This window comes from Erpetoichthys calabaricus, chromosome 9 (genome assembly GCF_900747795.2).
Source record: "Erpetoichthys calabaricus chromosome 9, fErpCal1.3, whole genome shotgun sequence".
Classification (NCBI taxonomy): domain Eukaryota; kingdom Metazoa; phylum Chordata; class Cladistia; order Polypteriformes; family Polypteridae; genus Erpetoichthys; species Erpetoichthys calabaricus.
The window spans coordinates 196,239,303-196,259,490 of NC_041402.2; the positions used below are offsets into that span (position 1 = coordinate 196,239,303).

Genomic DNA, 20,188 nt, shown 5'->3' on the forward strand with positions numbered 1-20,188 from the left:
AATCGCCAATGCACCTAACTGAAATGTCTTTGGACTGTGGGAGGAAACCGGAGTACCCGGAGGAAACCCACGCAGACACGGGGAGAACATCCAAACTCCACGCAGGGGGGCGATCTGCTGAGAACAATGGCAGAAAATCCCCAAATCCAGCAGGAGTGTCAAGCTTGTTGAGTCAAACTCAAGCAAGACTCAGGGCTGGAATGGCTGCCAAAAGGGGCTTCAACTAAACCCTGAGTGACACATCTGACCACTTGTGTCAATGGCTTTTTATTATCAATGCATTTAAAAAAATGTCTGAAATCCCATTTTCATGTTGTCATGCTGGAGCACTGAGTGCCACTTGATGAGGGAAAAAACACAAAATGAAAGGAGTTTAGTGCAAGGTGGCAGCACAGTAACACCTGAGAAACATGGAGGGGTCTGAATACCTTCAGCGGGCCCAGGACTGACCCCAGGGGGACACCACCCTTACGGCGCTGGACAAATTTAAAGCACCTTAGACTGAGAGACAGAAGTGAAAGAAGCTGAAAGACAGACAGATAGATAGATAGATAGATAGATAGATAGATAGATAGATAGATAGATAGATAGATAGATAGATAGATAGATAGATAGATAGATAGATAGATATGAAAGGCACTATATAGATAGATAGATAGATAGATAGATAGATAGATAGATAGATAGATAGATAGATAGATAGATAGATAGATATGAAAGGCACTATATAGATAGATAGATAGATAGATAGATAGATAGATAGATAGATAGATAGATATGAAAGGCACTATATAGATAGATAGATAGATAGATAGATAGATAGATAGATAGATAGATAGATAGATATGAAAGGCACTATATAGATAGATAGATAGATAGATAGATAGATAGATAGATAGATAGATAGATAGATAGATAGATATGAAAGGCACTATATAGATAGATAGATAGATAGATAGATAGATAGATAGATAGATAGATAGATATGAAAGGCACTAGATAGATAGATAGATAGATAGATAGATAGATAGATAGATAGATAGATAGATAGATAGATAGATATGAAAGGCACTATATAGATAGATAGATAGATAGATAGATAGATAGATAGATAGATAGATAGATAGATAGATAGGCATATTATAATACATAGATGTAAAAGGCACTATGGCACTATATAATATATAGTGCCTTTCACATCTATCAATCCATGTAATAGATAGTACTTATTTGTTCTGAGGGAATGTTAATCTTTTTGCATAAGCTCAAGAATTTTTATAATACACAACAACAACAAACACAGACAGGAATTCCAAAAATGAACTTAAACGGTTCTGTGTCCTTTTTGACAAGTGTCATTGTGATTTGGGAACCTTATAACGCACTCTGTGACCGCCACAGTAATAACATACTGATCGGGTGGTGGATCGCGCTGCCCCCCATTCTTCCCTTTTTAGCGTACCGTTTCACGCGACTCGAGGGGTCCTCGGCATATCAGATCACCCGCCGAGTTTCCGAGCAACTGTACACACGCACGTGTTTAACGTGGAGTTGTGACTGCGACTCTCAAGCCTGCGTGCCCTGACACGCCGGTTACTTGGCGACCGCAGCGGGTAAACATCGGAAGCTGGCTGCTTTGAAGAACGGCTGTGCTACTTCCTCTAACAAACCGGCAAGCCGCTAAGCATACGAATTTCCATGGCCATTAGCAATTGTGTAAAAGCTCACACCATTGTACAAACACAAGCGAAGATATGGGGCGGGGACGAGTGGGGGGGGGGGGGGGGGTTGCAATGGACGGATCGTGTAACCAATTAGCAAGTCCGAGTCAGTTGACAGTTGCCAGTGGTAACCTCGTTGCAATGGGGCGGAGTCAGCGTAGTAGCTGCGCGAGACGCGAGAAGCGTGCTCTCGAGAATAGCATATAAACGCGGAGCATCAGTGACGGTTGGAAGTTTGAACCGAGGAGGAGTGCCGACTGATTGGCTTGGTCAAGGTGAAGCAGCAACATCGTCATTAACATTGAAAATGAGGGAAATCGTCCATCTGCAGGCAGGCCAGTGCGGCAACCAGATCGGTGCCAAGGTCGGTGTTCTTCGGGGGCGCCTAAAAGGACTGTTCAGGAGTTTAAAACAAGGGAATTTGGATAACATATCTTGCGGTTGTGATTATTTTATTTGGATAACATATGTTGCGGTTGTGATTATTTTAAGTGTTTTGTTTTACTTCGTACTCCATAGTAGGATGGGGGAGGATGAGTGGATGACACTTCATTATTGGACGACATTCTTCATTGTATCCCTTAATATTTCACAAGCCGTGAAGTGGCAGTATAATGACATGTTCGCAAAGTTACCGCGCAGTACACAGTACTAATTAAAATGAGCACACTGGGTTTCGGCTGTGGACCTTATAGTCCATGCTATGTCAGGGCAGAGCAGTGCGGCTGCCCACATCAGCCTGTGCCATGTTGTTAGTGCCACACATATTAGCTCCGAATTTTTTTTTGCTGCATTTTTAATGAGGCAACAGGCTGTCGGAACACCCGGCTACCCTTGGTGGGTATGAGACTCAAGTTAAACCCTCTCGTCAGCGTGAACGCAGCAACTTGGCAAGACGTCTTAGACTGCGGGGGAATGCGAGAGCTTCCCGCTTCACTCGGCGTCTTCTGGTCACGTGTCTGTCTGTTTTTGGTGGGGGAGGGGGTTTGCGCACGCTCCTTACGTTTCCTAGCGACTCTCGCGAGATGTCAGCCCGCTTGTGGCGACTATGAAAACATTCCGTGCCGCGGGCTTGCGTCTCTCATCTCTGGAAAGATGGATGGCGAAGTAGCAATCGCGCGCAGTTTGATCTAAAATGATTAACTGACAGCACGAGCGCCAGTGTGCTAATGAAGCTATAGATCTTGAGCGTGGTGTGAGGAGCGGACCAAACTAAAGTGCGTCTCCCTTATTCGTCCTCTGGTAGAACTGAATACAGTGTGGCACAGTAACAAATGCACTGCCGAAGTATCACAGCATATTTAGTACCCAAGCTTCACAGACACTTGAACTTTCTATCATTTTTATGTTTTAGTTCTGTAGTACTAGTGTGTTGTGCCGTGTTAGCCATTATGGATGTAGTGAAAAGTCGAGCAAAATGACCCGTTTTATTGGCTAACTAAAAAGATTACAATATGAAGCTTTCGAGGCAACTCGGGCCCCTTCTTCAGGCAAGATGGAATACAGAGACTGGAGTTCCCTGTGTTTATATACACACTAGGACAAGAAACAACATTGGTAAACCATTAAGTGAGGAATCCATTCATTTCCCAACCCGCTGAATCCGAACACAGTCACAGGGGTCTGCTGGAGCCAATCCCAGCCAACACTGAGCACAAGGCAGGAACTAATTCCAGGCAGGGTGCCAACCCACCACAGGACACACACAAACACATCAAGCACACACTTGGGCCAATTTAGATTCGTCAATCCACCTAACCTGCTTGTCTTTGGACTGTGAAACCCACACAGACACGGGGAGAACATGCAAACTCCATGCAGGGAGGACCCGGGAAGCGAACCCAGGTCTCCTAACTGCGAGGCAGCAGCGCTACCACTGTGCCGCCAAGTGAGGAATCTTAAGTGTAAAAAAAACTAATAGACTCCTTCAGGGTTAGGGGTTCATTTAACAAGAGAGAAGAACAATGTATGGTCAAGATCTTTGGATGAGAGAACTGTCCAACAAAGTCTTTTGAAGTTTCTGAGTTTTTCAATACAATGTGGATCTGTAGACGGGTTTGTCTGTGTCAGTCGGAGAGATGCCAACAATCCTCATACCTGGCCATAAAACTCCTTGTCTCTATTCAATCCATGTTGTGATGTTACATTTTAGCACAAGTTTGACTTCCCATTCTTTTCTCTCTCACTGTTTTAGTTTTGGGAAGTCATCAGTGATGAGCATGGCATCGACCCAACTGGAACATACCATGGGGACAGTGACCTTCAACTGGAAAGGATCAACGTGTACTACAATGAAGCTACAGGTAAAAAGATGAAGCAAGACGGGCAGAAAAGTTAAACCTACAGGCCTGTGATCACAGCGATATCATGCAGCTTTGTAACAGAATAATACATCAGTTTTAAATTGCCAGAAAACCTCAACCGGTTTCATAATTTATATTTTAGTAAATAATGAACATTGGCCAAGATATCGATAATGTTGTGGCTGTGAAACCTGCAGGCACCTCTGATCCAGGCCCACTCCTTTTTCTTGGATTAGTTGACAGTCCTGGCAAGGGGGCCCTACAGCAGACCTGTGCCCTTTCCAGAGTCAGTTCTTGCTTTATGCTGCCCAGGAGTCTTGAACTGGATTTAGTGAAAATGAGAAGGTGTGACTTGCAAGTCTTAACAGCAGCAGTGGAGCGGAGCCCCTGTGATCCTCTGGGTGTTAAAATTCAGATGAGATAAGTGGCTGCTGCTGCTCTTATACTTTAACAGTCCAGTGAACGCCTGCAGGTGTCCATTCTGCTGCATACAGCAAAGTAGTTTGGTGTCTGGTTTTGTGACCATTTTTAGACTTTATAGTTTGATTTAAATTTTATTTTTGACTTGTGCTAATATATTGGACAATGTCCCAGAGTATATTTGAAATCATTGTTTGTATCCCAGAGTATATTTGAAATCATTTTTTACTTTGTTTCAGGTGGCAAATATGTGCCTCGTGCTGTTTTGGTGGACTTGGAGCCTGGCACCATGGACTCTGTGCGATCAGGACCTTTTGGGCAGATCTTCAGACCAGACAACTTTGTGTTTGGTAAGGCTTTGGCACTTTTCCATTCTAGTAAACACTGGAAGCTGTCTGGACACCCAGAGCTTGTTCTGCTCATAACAAAATGTATTTTAAAGTTAAAGTAAGAGATGGGAAGAAACGCTGTGGCTATATGTGCAAGTCTGCCATACCGGCTAACCTTCAAGATGTTTGTTTGATCTTTCTAAAGTCTCGCTATCTGTCTCTTTCATTCGCAGGTCAGAGTGGTGCTGGTAACAACTGGGCCAAAGGTCACTACACAGAGGGGGCCGAGCTGGTGGACTCTGTTCTTGATGTGGTCAGGAAGGAGGCAGAGAGCTGCGATTGTCTACAGGGATTTCAGCTCACTCACTCCCTGGGTGGGGGCACTGGCTCTGGTATGGGTACCTTACTGATCAGCAAGATTAGAGAAGAGTACCCTGACCGCATCATGAACACATTCAGTGTTGTCCCCTCGCCCAAAGTGTCGGACACTGTTGTTGAGCCTTACAATGCCACACTGTCTGTACATCAGCTGGTGGAGAATACAGACGAGACGTACTGCATTGACAATGAGGCCCTCTATGACATCTGTTTCCGTACACTTAAACTGACCACACCCACTTATGGGGACCTCAACCACCTGGTCTCTGCCACCATGAGTGGGGTCACAACATGTCTGCGCTTCCCTGGCCAGCTGAATGCCGATCTGCGCAAACTGGCAGTCAACATGGTGCCCTTCCCTCGTCTGCACTTTTTCATGCCTGGTTTCGCCCCACTCACCAGCAGAGGAAGCCAGCAGTACCGCGCTCTTACAGTGCCCGAGCTCACCCAGCAGATGTTTGATGCCAAGAACATGATGGCAGCATGTGATCCTCGCCATGGACGTTACCTGACGGTGGCAGCTGTGTTCCGTGGCCGCATGTCCATGAAGGAAGTGGATGAGCAGATGCTGAATGTGCAGAACAAGAACAGCAGCTACTTTGTGGAGTGGATCCCCAACAACGTGAAGACCGCAGTCTGTGACATTCCACCAAGAGGGCTGAAGATGTCTGCCACCTTCATTGGCAACAGCACTGCCATCCAGGAGCTGTTCAAGCGAATCTCTGAGCAGTTCACGGCCATGTTCAGGCGCAAGGCCTTCTTGCATTGGTACACCGGAGAAGGAATGGATGAGATGGAGTTCACAGAAGCAGAAAGCAACATGAATGACCTGGTGTCAGAGTACCAGCAGTACCAGGATGCCACCGCAGAAGAGGAAGGAGAGTTTGAGGAAGAGGGAGAGGAGGATGCTGCATAAAAAAAAAATGTGTTAAGTGTCTTCTGACTTGCCTGGGAATCTTGTTGGTTTTCTTTGTGTTTTTGTCATTTTGCGTTTTGTCATCTGAAGCTGTACAGAAAATGCAATAAAATAAAAAATAAAAATAAATCCTGCGAGTTCATTTTAGTTTTGGAGCTCAACTAGGCCAGTGGTCTTTAATCTCTAATAGCATTACAGTTAGTGACAGGTTTATGAAACGGTCGTTTTAAGTGTAACACAGTTGCTATATGCTTCACAAAAAATGCCCCAATATCAGTTACTGCACGTAAAGCACTTGGCAACTGAACAGGAGGTCCGTCTGTCTGTCAACTATTTAGATTTGCTCTGTAAGTAGTGGCACGTCCAGCAAATATGTAAATTGAAGTTTTCACTTGTCTATGTTGTTCTGTTATGCCAAAGGGACAGATCTTTGTGGAAGGTCCCAGTATATGGCATGTACTCCTCTTGCCTTACTAAATAAAAGCCTTAATTCCCTTTGTCTTTCCAAACCATTCCAAGTGTTAATGTTTGTGCTGATTGAAGGCATTTTGGTGGATTAGAATCTCGAGTCCTTGAAGGGGCAGGGTGGGCCTGCATGCATGAGCTCTGCGGATTTCTCGTTCCTCTTCACTGTAATGTCCACTCTTGGCCACAGTAAAGTGGTGATGAGCTTCAGCATGTAGTGCTTGTAGGGGTTTTAGGATATCACCGATTAATGGAAAGTGCTGTCTGAACAAGCCCACACTGGAAAAAGAAAAGGTTACAACCTGAGGTGCATTAATGCTACAAAAATGTACTTCAATGGAGGCTGAGCCTGCCAAGCAAGGCGTTGTGGCCTGAGTTCTTCCAGGGTGGAGCGCTTCTGTACATAATGAGCTCAACACTTGGAAACTGCAGATGTAAAATATAATGGAAGGCAGTGCGGCAAAGCCTCATACAACCAGATCATCAAGTGTGAAGCTCCAGTGGCCCTAATGTCTTACTGAAAGGAGACCCCCGTCTGTCTGGAATCCTCTGGGCACCACCTGCCATAGTACAAGATTCATAATTGTATTCTGTGTTATAGATCTATAATCTAATGGTTTCACAAATAATTCTGTGTTCAGATTGGTCCAGCACATCCACACTACTGGATGGATCAGACCTTTTAATGGAACAGTAAGAGAAGGTGACGTTGTTATGAAGAATAAAATCGTAAGCACAAATGTTACTCGACGGCAGCCACAGTCACCAAACCTACGGAGAGTAATATAACAAAATGGCCAGAGAGGATGAAGCCAATTTATAACTCCTCCACATTACTTACGACTAGTGATGCAGCGTCTTCACATTAGGGGCCTGATTAGACCCAAATTATTACCACTGCTTTTATCGAACTTAAGACTGAGGAAAGCCGAGGACTTCTTAATTGATTCAGTAAAGTTTGTCCCCCTGAATGTGTGGCTCTTGTCTGTTGTTCTTCATGCCAGTGGGGGCTTAGGCTGGTAGCCACCCAAGTGCAAGTATCACTACATTTAAATTTGGTTTTTAAATTTAAAGCATTAAAGTTAGAATCTTGTCGTTCTGAGGTGCTTCATTTATTTTTCTAAAACAACCACCAAATCCAAATGTCCTTACAAACTAATTTGAACTCGTTTTCATCATTTTGTTTCACTATTTACAAGACGTGATTCTTCTAGTAATGCTTTGTCTGTATTGTGACCTTTAGGGTCTCTCGTGTTTACCTTGAATCCAAAAATGAGCCCTAGGAACCCAAAGTTTGAGGTGTGATCAAAAAATATGGTGAATATTTAAATAAAATAATGGTTACAGTTAAAGACACCTTGCCGTTACTCCCCTCGCTTCAAACACACGTATCCCATTGTTCTCGCCACTCTGTGAAGCAGTTGTGGACGTCCTCTTTCGTGAGTGTCTTTAATTGTGCTGTCATGGCTGCCTCGATGTTCTGCACATCAGTCAAGGTCCCACATCAAAGTGATGATGATGGTGTTGTTTGACTTTGATGGAATTTGTACCCAGGAACACTACGGTGAACTCTGAATGTTCTAAGGGCTTGTTATGTGCATAGAAAACAACCTGAGAGATGGGAAAACTATTTCATCCTCCATCGTGACAATGTTCCGTGTCACACATCACTTCTGGGACGGAAATTTCTGTCAGATCAAAATATTACAGTGTGTCCTCATTCACTTAATTTCACTGGATCTGGCACCGTGTGACTTCGGTCTCTTCCCCAAAGCCTAAATGACCATGAAGAGTAAAAATGTTTTGAGTCAATTCGGGACGTTGAGGCAACCATGACAGCGCCACTAAAGACACTCATGACAGAGGACGTCCAGAACTGCTTCAGAAAGTGGCAAGTACGATGGGATATGATGGTTTGAAGCAATAGGAAGTATTTTGAGGGGGATAAATGGCAATGCATCTTCTTCCTCTTCTTTTGGCTAGTCCCGTTAGGGGTTGTCACAGCAGATCATCTTCTTCCATATCTTCCTGGCCTCATCATCTTGCTTTGTGACCCCCACCACCTGCATGTCCTCTCTCACCACATCCATAAACCTCCTCTTAGGCCTTCCTCTTCTCCTCTCTCCTGGCAGCTCTATCCTTAGCACCCTTCTCTCATTATACCCAGCATCTCTCCAAACCAACACCATCTCACCTCTCTGACTTTGTCTCCCACCCGTCCAACTTGAGCTGACCCTCTCATGTCCTCATTTCTAATCCTGTACATCCTCGTCACACCGAATGCAAATCTTAGCATCTTTAACTCTGCCACCTCCAGCTCTGTCTCCTGCTTTCTGGTCAGTGTGATGATTTTTTTTTTTTTTATTTAAACATTCACCGTATTTTTTAATCACACTTTGTACACAAAAAAGAAACGTATGACAAAACTTAAGAGTAAAGCAAAGGGCATGAACTACTGAAAAAGCAGAAATGTAACTGAAAACAGCAAGCAAGCCTAATGTGGTTTGACGTCCTTTTATCCTATTGGTCACATTCCTGCCAACTCTAAAGACCCCTGTCCGGTTTATGGAGGGGGACTTTTAAGCCCTATCCAGCTTACCTAACCAGAGAAGAACTTGAGAGCACTTCAGACGTTAGCACTTGACTTTGGAAACTCCTTCTAGAACTCTCTGTAGTGTTCATGCAGTCCTGAGCCCGACATCTTCCTTGAGGAGGTCCCCTACTCTGAGTCACCTGGCTGTACCCCCCTGTAGAGTATCAGGTCTCCCTACTGCCACCTAGCAGCTTGATTTGCATTTACTTCCCCAGGAGTAACAATCTCTCAGCTCCCCCCTCTCATAACACAACAGGTTACCCCCTTGGTGGTGACCCGATGTCATTGCTGGTGCCCTTGCCACCAAGGGGCCTTCTGGGCAGCTCGTGTCCTTGCACTCAGGGGGTCACCAGGCCCTCATTCACAGTATCTAAGTGAGCCTTTTGTCACCGAGCAGCTGCCTTACCCCGGATGTACGGCTCTCCCACCGCTGTAAGACGTTTTAGTTTTGCTTCCTGTTAAATGAATTTCTTTTTGTTCAAACGAGGCTCTTCTTACTCCTTCCTGTTTTTGCTAGCAATGCAGAGTATTGAAATGTGCATCTTGTATTTGGACACGTGGAGTTCTGCTGGTTTTCATCTTTGTTTGTTTGTTTTCCCATTTTGGATGCCTGAATTGGCCATATTAGACTGGAGGAAGTGCAGTGCGTCCGGAAAGTATTCCCAGCGCGTCATCACTTTGTCCACATTTTGTTATGTTACAGCCTTATTCCAAAATGGATTCAATTCATTTTTTCCCTCAGAATTCTACACACAACACCCCATAATGACAACGTGAAAAAAGTTTACTTGAGGTTTTTGCAAATTTATTAAAAATAAACAAACTGAGAAATCCCATGTCCATAAGTATTCACAGCCTTTGCTCAATACTTTGTCGATGCCCCTTTGGCAGCAATTCCAGCCTCAAGTCTTTTTGAATATGATGCCACAAGCTTGGCACACCTATCCTTGGCCAGTTTGGCCCATTCCTCTTTGCAGCACCTCTCAAGCTCCATCAGGTTGGATGGGAAGCGTCGGTGCACAGCCATTTTAAGATCTCTCCAGAGATGTTCAATCAGATTCAAGTCTGGGCTTTGGCTGGGCCACTCAAGGACATTCACAGAGTTGTCCTGAAGCCACTCCTTTGATATCTTGTCTGTGTGCTTAGGGTCGTTGTCCTGCTGAAAGATGAACCGTCGCCCCAGTCTGAGGTCAAGAGCGCTCTGGAGAAGGTTTTCATCCAGGATGTCTCTGTACATTGCTGCAGTCATCTTTTCCTTTATCCTGACTAGTCTCCCAGTCCCCACAGCGTGATGCTGCCACCACCATGCTTCACTGTAGGGATGGTATTGACCTGGTGATGAGCGGTGCCTGGTTTCCTCCAAATGTGACGCCTGGCATTCACACCAAAGAGTTCAATCTTTGTCTCATCAGACCAGAGAATTTTCTTTCTCATGGTCTGAGAGTCCTTCAGGTGCCTTTTGGCAAACTCCAGGCTGGCTGCCATGTGCCTTTTACTAAGGAGTGGCTTCCGTCTGGCCACTCTACCATACAGGCCTGATTGGTGGATTGCTGCAGAGATAGTTGTCCTTCTGGAAGTTTCTCCTCTGTCCACAGAGGACCTCTGGAGCTCTGACAGAGTGACCATTGGGTTCTTGGTCACCTCCCTGACTAAGGCCCTTCTCCCCCGATCGCTCAGTTTAGATGGCCGGCCAGCTCTAGGAAGAGTCCTGGTGGTTTGGAACTTTTTCCACTTGCGGATGATGGAGGCCACTGTGCTCACTGGGACCTTCAGAGTAGCAGATATTTTTCTGTAACCTTCCCCAGATTTGTGCCTCGAGACAATCCTGTCTCGGAGGTCTACAGACAATTCCTTTGACTTCATGCTTGGTTTGTGCTCTGACATGAACTGTCAACTGTGGGACCTTCTATAGACAGGTGTGTGCCTTTCCAAATCAGGTCCAGTCAACAGAATTTACCACAGGTGGACTCCAATGAAGCTGCAGAAACATCTCAAGGATGATCAGGGGAAACAGGATGGACCTGAGCTCAATTTGGAGCTTCATGGCAAAGGCTGTGAATACTTATGGACATTGGATTTCTCAATTTTTTTATTTTTAATAAATTTGTAAAAACCTCAAGTAAACTTTTTTCACGTTGTCATTATGGGATGTTGTGTGTAGAATTCTGAGGAAAAAAATGAATTGAATCCATTTGGGAATAAGGCTGTAACATAAGAAAATGTGGAAAAAGTGATGAAGCGCTGGGAATACTTTCTGGATGCACTCTATCTATCTATCTATCTATCTATCTATCTATCTATCTATCTATCTATCTATCTATCTATCTATCTATCTATCTATCTATCTATGCCTCCAGACAAATGCGCCAGAGTTCAAGTATCAAGTCCAACGAGGTTGACCGTTCCACTTCAGTGTCAGGAGGGATTACAAAATCAAAATGGAAGGAATATCGAGGGGTACTGGAGACCACGATGAACAGAAAGGGAAATGGGCACAGCGCTGGTCAAGTACAACGACTGCTGCATTTACTAAAGAGCTTTGTGCATTGCTTAAGCAGCAGCAGCCCTAGCAGTATGCTGTCCTCAAATATCTTTTAAAATTGTGAAGCCTCTCTATGGCTGGGGGGGTAGATTAGTCCAGAGATTGGAGACTTCATACCCAAAACCTGCAGGAGTTTTATTTCATTATCTGAAACTAAAGGAAGAATACAGACAGCTCAGCGCCAGTCACACAAGGAGCTCCTCAGGGCTCTGTCCTCGGCCCTCTTCTCTTCTGTATTTATGTGCTTCCCCTTGGCCATTTTATTCGTAGCTATGGACTGGGTTATCATTTTTATGCAGACGATACTCAACTCTATTTCAATGTCAAAAGTGCAACTTCCTCAGAGTTTTCTCAGCTCACAACCTGCCTTAGTGAAATTAAAACCTGGATGGAGCAGAACTCTTTAAAATTAAATTCCTGCAAATTGGGACTAAAGCACAACTTAATAAAATGAGCTCCTTCCCAGTCCATCTTGGCGGTGATCTCATCAGACCTGCCTCTACTGTAAAGAATCTTGGTGTCATTTTTGATTCCTCCCTTTCTTGTTCCGCCCACATAAATCACATTAAGAAACTTTCTTACTTTCACCTCCGTCACATATCCCGTGTTCGCTCCTTCCTCTTCTTCTCTAATGCTGAGACACTTGTCCCTGCTGTTATCACATCCCACATCGATTATTGTAACTCTCTACTGGCAGGTGTCCCTTCTAATCTTATATCACAGCTCCATCTAATTCAAAAATCGGCTGTAAGAGTCCTGACATGGACCAGCAGCGAGCACATCACACCATCCTGCTCCGTCTTCACTGGCTCCCTGTGTCCTACAGAATCGAATATCAAATCCTACTAATAACCTACCAAGCGTTAAATAACCTCACGCCAAACTCCATCAGTGACCTTCTCCATCACTATGTGCCTGCCCGCCCACTAAGGTCCTCTGATTCTGGCCATCTTGTTGTGCCCCACACTAATCTACACTGCATGGGTGACAGCAGGGCCTTCAGCTGTATAGCGCCCAGACTCAGGAATGACCTCCCGACATTAATCAGGTCAGCTGACTCCATGAATTCTTTATAAAAACAACTCAAAACTCATCTACTTAAAGAAGACTTTCAACGTAACGTAAATTCTGCCCTTTCTTTCAGTTTACCTCTCTGTCCAGGTGCTCAGGATCATTTGTGTGTCTGCTATATAAATGTAATGAATTATTATTATTATTATTATTATTATTATTATTATATCACAAATGAGGTTATTTGTTAGGTTTTTTTTAGTATTGAATTTAGTATTTTACTCTGATTTATTGTTCTTTATTCTATTTAATGCTTTGTTATCTGTTTCATTGTTCTATTCAGGAAAACATTTGTATCCAACGTGATATATACCCTGCTGTTTTTTTTTCTAAGACTCTGTGAAGCGCCTTGAGCATGGGAAAAGCACTATATAAATAAAATATATTATTTATTATTATTATTCCAAAGTCATTACAAATGTACGTGTGAAAATCAACATGGAATACATCCATCCATCCATTTTCCAACCCGCTGAATCCAAACACAGGGTCACGGGGGTCTGCTGGAGCCAATCCCAGCCAACACTGGGCACAAGGCAGGAACCAATCCTGGGCAGGGTACCAGCCCACTGCAGGACACACACAAACACACCCACACACCAAGCACACACACTAGGGCCAATTTAGAGTCGCCAATCCACTTAACCTGCATGTCTTTGGACTGTGGGAGGAAACCGGAGAGGAGAGGAGAAACTCCATGCATGGAGGACCCAAGAAGCGAACCCAGGTCTCCTAACTGCGAGGCAGCAGCGCTACCACTGCGCCACCCACATGGAATACAACTGGACGTAAATGAATTCATTTAAGAACTGGAGCCATGAGAATCCCAGCCCAGTTACTGCCTGCACATTTTAGCAGAGTTGGGATAACCGACCAGTCTGTAATTAAGTGTGTGACCGTGTGCTGTAACAGACGGCCACCAAATCTACTGCTGGCTCCTGTCTTATACTCAATATTCAACAACAATAACAATTTATTTCTTGTATAGCCCAAAAGTGCCACAATGGGTTTCAACAGGCCCTGTTTTTTTTTGACAGCCCCCCTCCCCAGCCTTGACTCCCTAAGAAGACAAGAAAAAAAACTCCCAAAAAATACCCTTGCAGGGAAGAAAAATGGAAGAAATCTTAGGAGAGGCAAAACAGAGAGAGACCCCTTTCCAGGTAGGTTGGCTGAGAAACGGGTGTCAAAAAATGGGGTGAATACAACCTAGAAAAGAGAACACAAGTAATCCTCTTCACAAAGCTAGACGGCCAAGCTGTCACGGCCACCGGAGGAATACAATACAATAGTACAACAGGAATGGTACAAGCTACAGAACAAAATGCAGAAACAGAGAACACAACAGTCGTCATGGAGGAGAAGGCTCTACATGTTGTGCTGTCAAGGGCGTTCCGTGTCTGACGTCAGAGGTATTGTGGTCTGTAATTACATTCTGTTGTCATGGAGTGGCACCATATCCAGGGATTGTTCCTGCCTTGTTCCTGATGGTTGCTGGGATAGGCTCCAGCTTCCCCACAACCCTGCTTAGGATAAGCAAGTTTGAAAAATGGACGTTGGTTTGGACATGTGCAGAGGAGAGATGCTGGGTATATTGGGAGGAGGATGTTAAGGATAGAGCTGCTAGGGAAGAGGAAAAGAGGAAGGCCTAAGAGAAGGTTTATGGATGTGGCGAGGTGATGGGGGTGACAGAGCAAGATGACGAGGACAGGAAGATATGGAAGAAGATGTTAGGGTAAACCCTAACGGGAGCAGCCGAAAGAAGAAGAAAACGAATGGATGGATGGCATCCCCACAAAACTTTGAACTGGATTAAGCAAACTGGACAGCTGATGGATGTTGGTATTTCGCTGCATAGCTCAGTTGCATTTGTAATTATTATTATTATTATTTGAAGTTGCCTCAAAAGCTTGCATATTGTAATCTTTGTAGTTAGCCAATTAAAGGTATCATTTTGCTTGACTTGTGGTGTAGTGGGTACAGCTTTGGCCTTCAAACACTCAGGTTGTGGGTTCAAATCACACTACTCACCCTGCGCAAATCACTTCACCTTCCTCTGCTCCAAATAGAAAAAGAAATGTTACTAATTGTACGTCAAATGTTGTAAGTCACCTTAGATAAAGGCATGAGCCAAATCAGGTAATAACATTTCTTGTTACTCCATCTGAGCTGTTTAGTATTAACTAAATCATTTCTGCAGCCCAGCAATAAATCTTTACCGTGATCCTTTCTACTTGCTAAAAACAAACAGGCTCGTCTTCTGCATTGTTCGTGTTTTGCAAAATGCTGAAGGTCCTAAAAAGTGTGATGACAGACAATGAGTACCAACGTGTGTCAAATTGTGTCCCTGCCTCTAAATGAAATGCACCTCAGGTAGCTCTTATCACCAATGCATGTAGATCAGCGCTGGGATTTACCTTCATGTACTTGGGATTTGTAAAATACACTTCCATATGCCGCATAGTGCCAACAAAACGAATTGGATAAAGAAATAAAACTGATTCGCATTCCTATTGAGTTTATCTATTCAGACGTTACGGTCAATCAAAGCAATACTGACAACTGTACAAGAAATCAGCAGGTCGCGCTAAATAAACGACACGTTCGCAATCCCGGACCTTCGTTCACTGAGGGCACTTTCTCTACTCGCCAACTCACTCGGTGGGTGCTAACGGCACGGCTTCCGGCGACGCTCGCTCACTCGTGGGCGGGAGAATCGCCCGCCAATAGAAAGCATTCGTTTTGTGGCGGGCGCGTAGCCTGCTTTCGAGTGACAGTTCAGACAGCGAGTCAGCGTGCACTGAGGGCTGGTCTACTTTAGGGTATAAATAAGACCTCCTTTCAGTCCGGTGCAGTATAATACGCACTTAGGCGTTGAAAGAGCGAGATATCTTGCTCGATTAATAAAGGTGTAGTTTCGTGGGACCTTTGACAAGCAAAATGAGGGAAATCGTTCATTTACAGGCAGGGCAGTGTGGCAACCAAATCGGAGCTAAGGTCAGTATAGCCTAAGACCCTTTACATTGATGGGGGAGTTATGAGCGGCGTGTGGGACTGCGGTTAACGGACTCCTGAATAAAGACACGCCCGAGTCGAAGGCCGGGAAGTTGGAGATTAAGTACGATAATTCTTTACATTGTGTTATTTATTTTGCCTTAATGGAACTACTGGATTGGCACCTCGGAAAGTGCGGTGCGAGGAGTATATTGAGCTGTGAGGGTAGTAATTCCGTCGAGAGTGGTGTGCTCGGGCGCGGCTTAAATGGCGGACGAGAGTAAATCTTTCAAAGACCGCCCTACTCAACTTGGGTTATTTAGTCGGAGGTCCATTGTGATGATGTAGGTCAAGTAGAAGTAAACTAACGCCTCTACAAGGCAAATGAAAAGTTGCGGCTTGGTGAGACGCGCAATCAGCCGCACATTAATGAAGGCGCCCTTTGAGTGCCGGAATGCGCCATAGGCCCACGTGGCCGAGGCCCGGCTGGCAGGGTGGAGTATCGGCCATTGCGTCACTTGAGATTCCATTTGGGAATCGTAGGTCTGACTTCCGGAATTAGAACAGCTTGCTATTTTTGAAGCGTCTTATCAGCGCTTTGTTCTACGGGCTTGTGCCCGTAATAGTCGCTTCATAAGGCTGCAAGTATCTGGCACTGGACTGTGGCGGGTAAAGCTTTTATATACGCGTTGTACGTTTGGGGGTGTGGGGTTTTAAAATCGATTTTTCGCTTCCTTCCGTGTTCTTTGTTCTTCCGATTTTTTGTAGCGCCCCCCATTTTTTTTTATAGAGGAGGCGATGTGGCGTAGTGCTTAAGGATTTTGACGCTAAACCCTTAAAGGTTGTGGGTTCAAGTTCCGCGGCGGTCCGTGTCAGAACCGGAAGTCGCTTCACCTGTCTTTGCTCCAATGAATTATTTCTTGTATTTATCCAGTTGTATCAAGTTTTGTAAGTCGCTTTGGATAAAGATATCGGCTAATTATATTGTGTACCGTTGCTGCTGCATTCGAACAGTAATGACGCGATCATATTTTTGTCTTTTTAGTTCTGGGAAGTAATCAGTGACGAACATGGAATCGACCCCACGGGAACGTATCATGGGGACAGCGATCTCCAGTTGGAGAGAATCAACGTGTACTACAATGAAGCCACAGGTGACGTGCACTAACTTGTATAAACCCGTTGACTAATCGTTGTGCCAACTATGCAGCCATCCTGAGGTTTTTCTGTAACCTGTCATTTAGGTGGCAAGTACGTACCTCGAGCTGTTCTGGTGGACCTGGAGCCTGGCACAATGGACTCTGTACGGTCTGGACCATTTGGGCAGATCTTCAGGCCTGATAACTTTGTATTTGGTAAGTAGACTTAAGGGTTTACAATTTTAAGCTGTCAAAATACATCAAATACAAGCTCAGGGAAGGTAAGGCTGTGTACTCTTCCCAGCTAAAGTATGATTAAGTCATTTAGTAATGCTGGTGATTTGCATTCACTGGCATAACTTGGAATGATTACACGTTGGGGTGTGTCACTGCGTAAAAATTTGAAATTCAAGCAGCTGCTCTCTGCTACCAGTGAGGAATGAGACACCACCCAAAATCTTGTTCTCTACTAATAAACATTTGGTTTATGTAGTTCTTTTGATGTGAATTTTGCGAACGTTTTTATAAATGTTGTTGGCCTGGCTTACTCAAATTAGTAAAAATGACACATGAAATGGTTTATAACATTAGAATTGGTGTTTTTAATGCTGATCAGAAAAATCAAATGAAGCCAAGCCCAGCTGAAACTTGCAGAATATTTCTTTATCCTGTAGGCTTTGTGGGACTGAAGGTGGAAATTTCTTAATGCCCCTTACAGTAGAAGCTCCAATTTAATTCTGGGAAAAGCATCCCTAATTGTTAGTTGTGATGCAATGCAGACTGTTCACCTCTGCTAATTAGCCTGTTCAGCCAGAAATGTCGCCTTGTGAAATTTTCAAATGTTGCCATATACGTGGTGTTTAATCTGTTAAAGTGATTAAAGAGCCAGCTGAATCCTTTATGAAATGTGACCAGACTTATTTGAATGCAGTGGAACAAAGATGAAGTGTCACTTGCAAGTAGTCCAGAAAAACCTCGTAGCGTGCATAATGAAGCATTTGGACCAAATCAGTAAATTAGTCACTTTGGCAGCTGGTTATATAGATTTTAACTGTGTATTGCAACACTTCACCCAATACAATAGTATTCAGTGATTTTTAGTTGTCTGATTTGACTTTATTCTGTATTTTTGTATGCTTCTGAAAAGCTCATAACTAGATCAGTAATCTTCCTGCATACTAATTCACTGTAACACAAGTAGTTTCTTTAAAATAAAACCTGGTTGTAAAGACATGAGATGTTCAGCATACTGTTTTTGATATCCTGTTCAATGTGATAACAGGAATTGTGGGAAATGCCGTGATTTTTACAATGGAGTTCTTGTCAGTTTTCCTAATGTCTTAATTATGATCAGCATCAGAGCAGTAAATTACTGAAATGTTATCGTTTGGGTGACTTGGTTCCTAAGGTGCAAAGCCTACTGATCCTTGCGTCCAAATTTTTAACTTAATTTGCTTCAGGGCCTGGTTCTGTTGCCACGGTCATTGCATAAGGTTAGTTTTTTGACCTGTGACTTCACTCTAAATATGTAATCGGTAAATGTGTTGACTAGATTAGTCTTCAGAGTGCTTTGTCAACTGTAAGGACATTCCACAGTTAATGTTTGTGACCTACTCATGTAGGGAGGACTAGGTGGTGAGTGGCAGTTAAATTGGAGATTTTTGCATTCTCTAAAATGGAAGGGTTTTAGTCAGCAATGAAAAGGGGACATGCATTATTGGAAGATCTTTTTGCTTTAGAACAGCAGGCTCATAATTGTTTCATAAACGGTGTAAACGTTAATATTATTTAAAGTCTGTTTTTACCTGCATGTTCTGTTTTTTTGTATCGGTATGCTGCTGCTGGAGTATGTGAATTTCCCCTTAGATACTTTTATTATTCCCATCTAAAGCCTGGGTATAGGAATTGGGTTTCAGCTTCACTATTTTTAAATTTTTTTTTTCCCTCCCACCCACAGGTCAGAGTGGTGCTGGTAACAACTGGGCCAAAGGTCACTACACAGAGGGGGCTGAGCTGGTGGACTCTGTTCTTGATGTGGTCAGGAAGGAGGCAGAGAGCTGCGATTGTCTGCAGGGATTTCAGCTCACTCACTCCCTGGGTGGGGGGACTGGCTCTGGTATGGGTACCTTGATGATCAGCAAGATTAGAGAAGAGTACCCTGACCGTATCATGAACACATTCAGCGTTGTCCCCTCGCCCAAAGTTTCGGACACTGTTGTTGAGCCTTACAATGCCACACTGTCTGTACATCAGCTGGTGGAGAATACAGACGAGACGTACTGCATTGACAATGAGGCCCTCTATGACATCTGTTTCCGTACACTTAAACTGACCACACCCACTTATGGGGACCTCAACCACCTGGTCTCTGCCACCATGAGTGGGGTCACAACATGTCTGCGCTTCCCAGGCCAGCTGAATGCCGACCTGCGCAAACTGGCAGTCAACATGGTGCCTTTCCCTCGTTTGCACTTTTTCATGCCTGGCTTTGCTCCACTCACCAGCAGAGGAAGCCAGCAGTACCGTGCGCTTACAGTGCCCGAGCTCACCCAGCAGATGTTTGATGCCAAGAACATGATGGCAGCATGCGATCCTCGCCATGGACGTTACCTGACGGTGGCAGCTGTGTTCCGTGGCCGCATGTCCATGAAGGAGGTGGATGAGCAGATGCTGAATGTGCAGAACAAGAACAGCAGCTACTTTGTGGAGTGGATCCCCAACAATGTGAAGACTGCAGTCTGTGACATTCCACCAAGAGGACTGAAGATGGCAGCTACTTTTATTGGTAACAGCACTGCCATCCAGGAGCTGTTCAAGAGAATCTCTGAGCAGTTCACGGCCATGTTCAGGCGCAAGGCCTTCTTGCATTGGTACACTGGAGAAGGAATGGATGAGATGGAGTTCACAGAAGCAGAAAGCAACATGAATGACCTGGTGTCTGAGTACCAGCAGTACCAGGATGCCACCGCAGAAGAGGAAGGAGAGTTTGAGGAAGAGGGAGAGGAGGAGATTGCTTAATCTGGTCACCATTACTGACTTTCTGTTAAACTGTTTACTTTATCTTCAGTGTGTTCTGTGTATGTGGGCTGCACTAAAAATAAAGTTTATATTGCATTAAATGTGGCTGCTGTCCAGTTGGAAAGGACTACATTAGACAGGCCCATCTTGCATTTGTTTAGGTGGGTATGTGGTGGTTGCTGGGAGACAAGCCTGTATAGTGGGGATTGTATGGAGTGCCTCCTGCATTTCTTAGCCTTCCCTGGGGCTGCGCTGCTCAAGTAACATTACAGGTGTGGCTTTCTGGCCGCTTTGGGTGTTTG

At 44.4% G+C, this 20,188-nt stretch overlaps 1 protein-coding gene across 4 annotated transcripts; it reads left to right on the forward strand.

Annotated features, from left to right (window-relative positions):
* The first annotated feature begins 1,917 nt into the window (after positions 1 to 1,917).
* Positions 1,918 to 19,987, forward strand: LOC114657077 (tubulin beta-4B chain). 4 transcript variants are annotated; one of them, XM_051931852.1, is made up of 5 exons: positions 1,918 to 2,085; positions 3,916 to 4,024; positions 4,684 to 4,794; positions 5,007 to 5,476; positions 19,296 to 19,987. In XM_051931852.1, the coding sequence occupies exons 1-5, from the start codon at positions 2,029 to 2,031 to the stop codon at positions 19,884 to 19,886; spliced, it is 1,338 nt and encodes a 445-aa protein (XP_051787812.1). In that variant the 5' UTR covers positions 1,918 to 2,028; the 3' UTR covers positions 19,887 to 19,987. The 4 variants fall into 4 exon arrangements, with proteins under 4 accessions (XP_051787812.1, XP_051787813.1, XP_028664672.1 ...); XM_051931853.1 differs by having other exon boundaries at positions 5,007 to 5,175; positions 18,995 to 19,987; XM_028808839.2 differs by lacking the exon at positions 19,296 to 19,987 and having other exon boundaries at positions 1,919 to 2,085; positions 5,007 to 6,196.
* Positions 19,988 to 20,188: the final 201 nt, after the last annotated feature.

Bases quoted from the DNA above. Each gene is read 5' to 3' on its own strand.
- LOC114657077 (XM_051931852.1), top strand. From the start codon at position 2,029: ATGAGGGAAATCGTCCATCTGCAGGCAGGCCAGTGCGGCAACCAGATC. The intron at 2,086-3,915 runs GTCGGTGTTCTT...TCACTGTTTTAG, and splicing joins GCAACCAGATCGGTGCCAAG to TTTTGGGAAGTCATCAGTGA. The intron at 4,795-5,006 runs GTAAGGCTTTGG...TTTCATTCGCAG, and splicing joins ACCAGACAACTTTGTGTTTG to GTCAGAGTGGTGCTGGTAAC.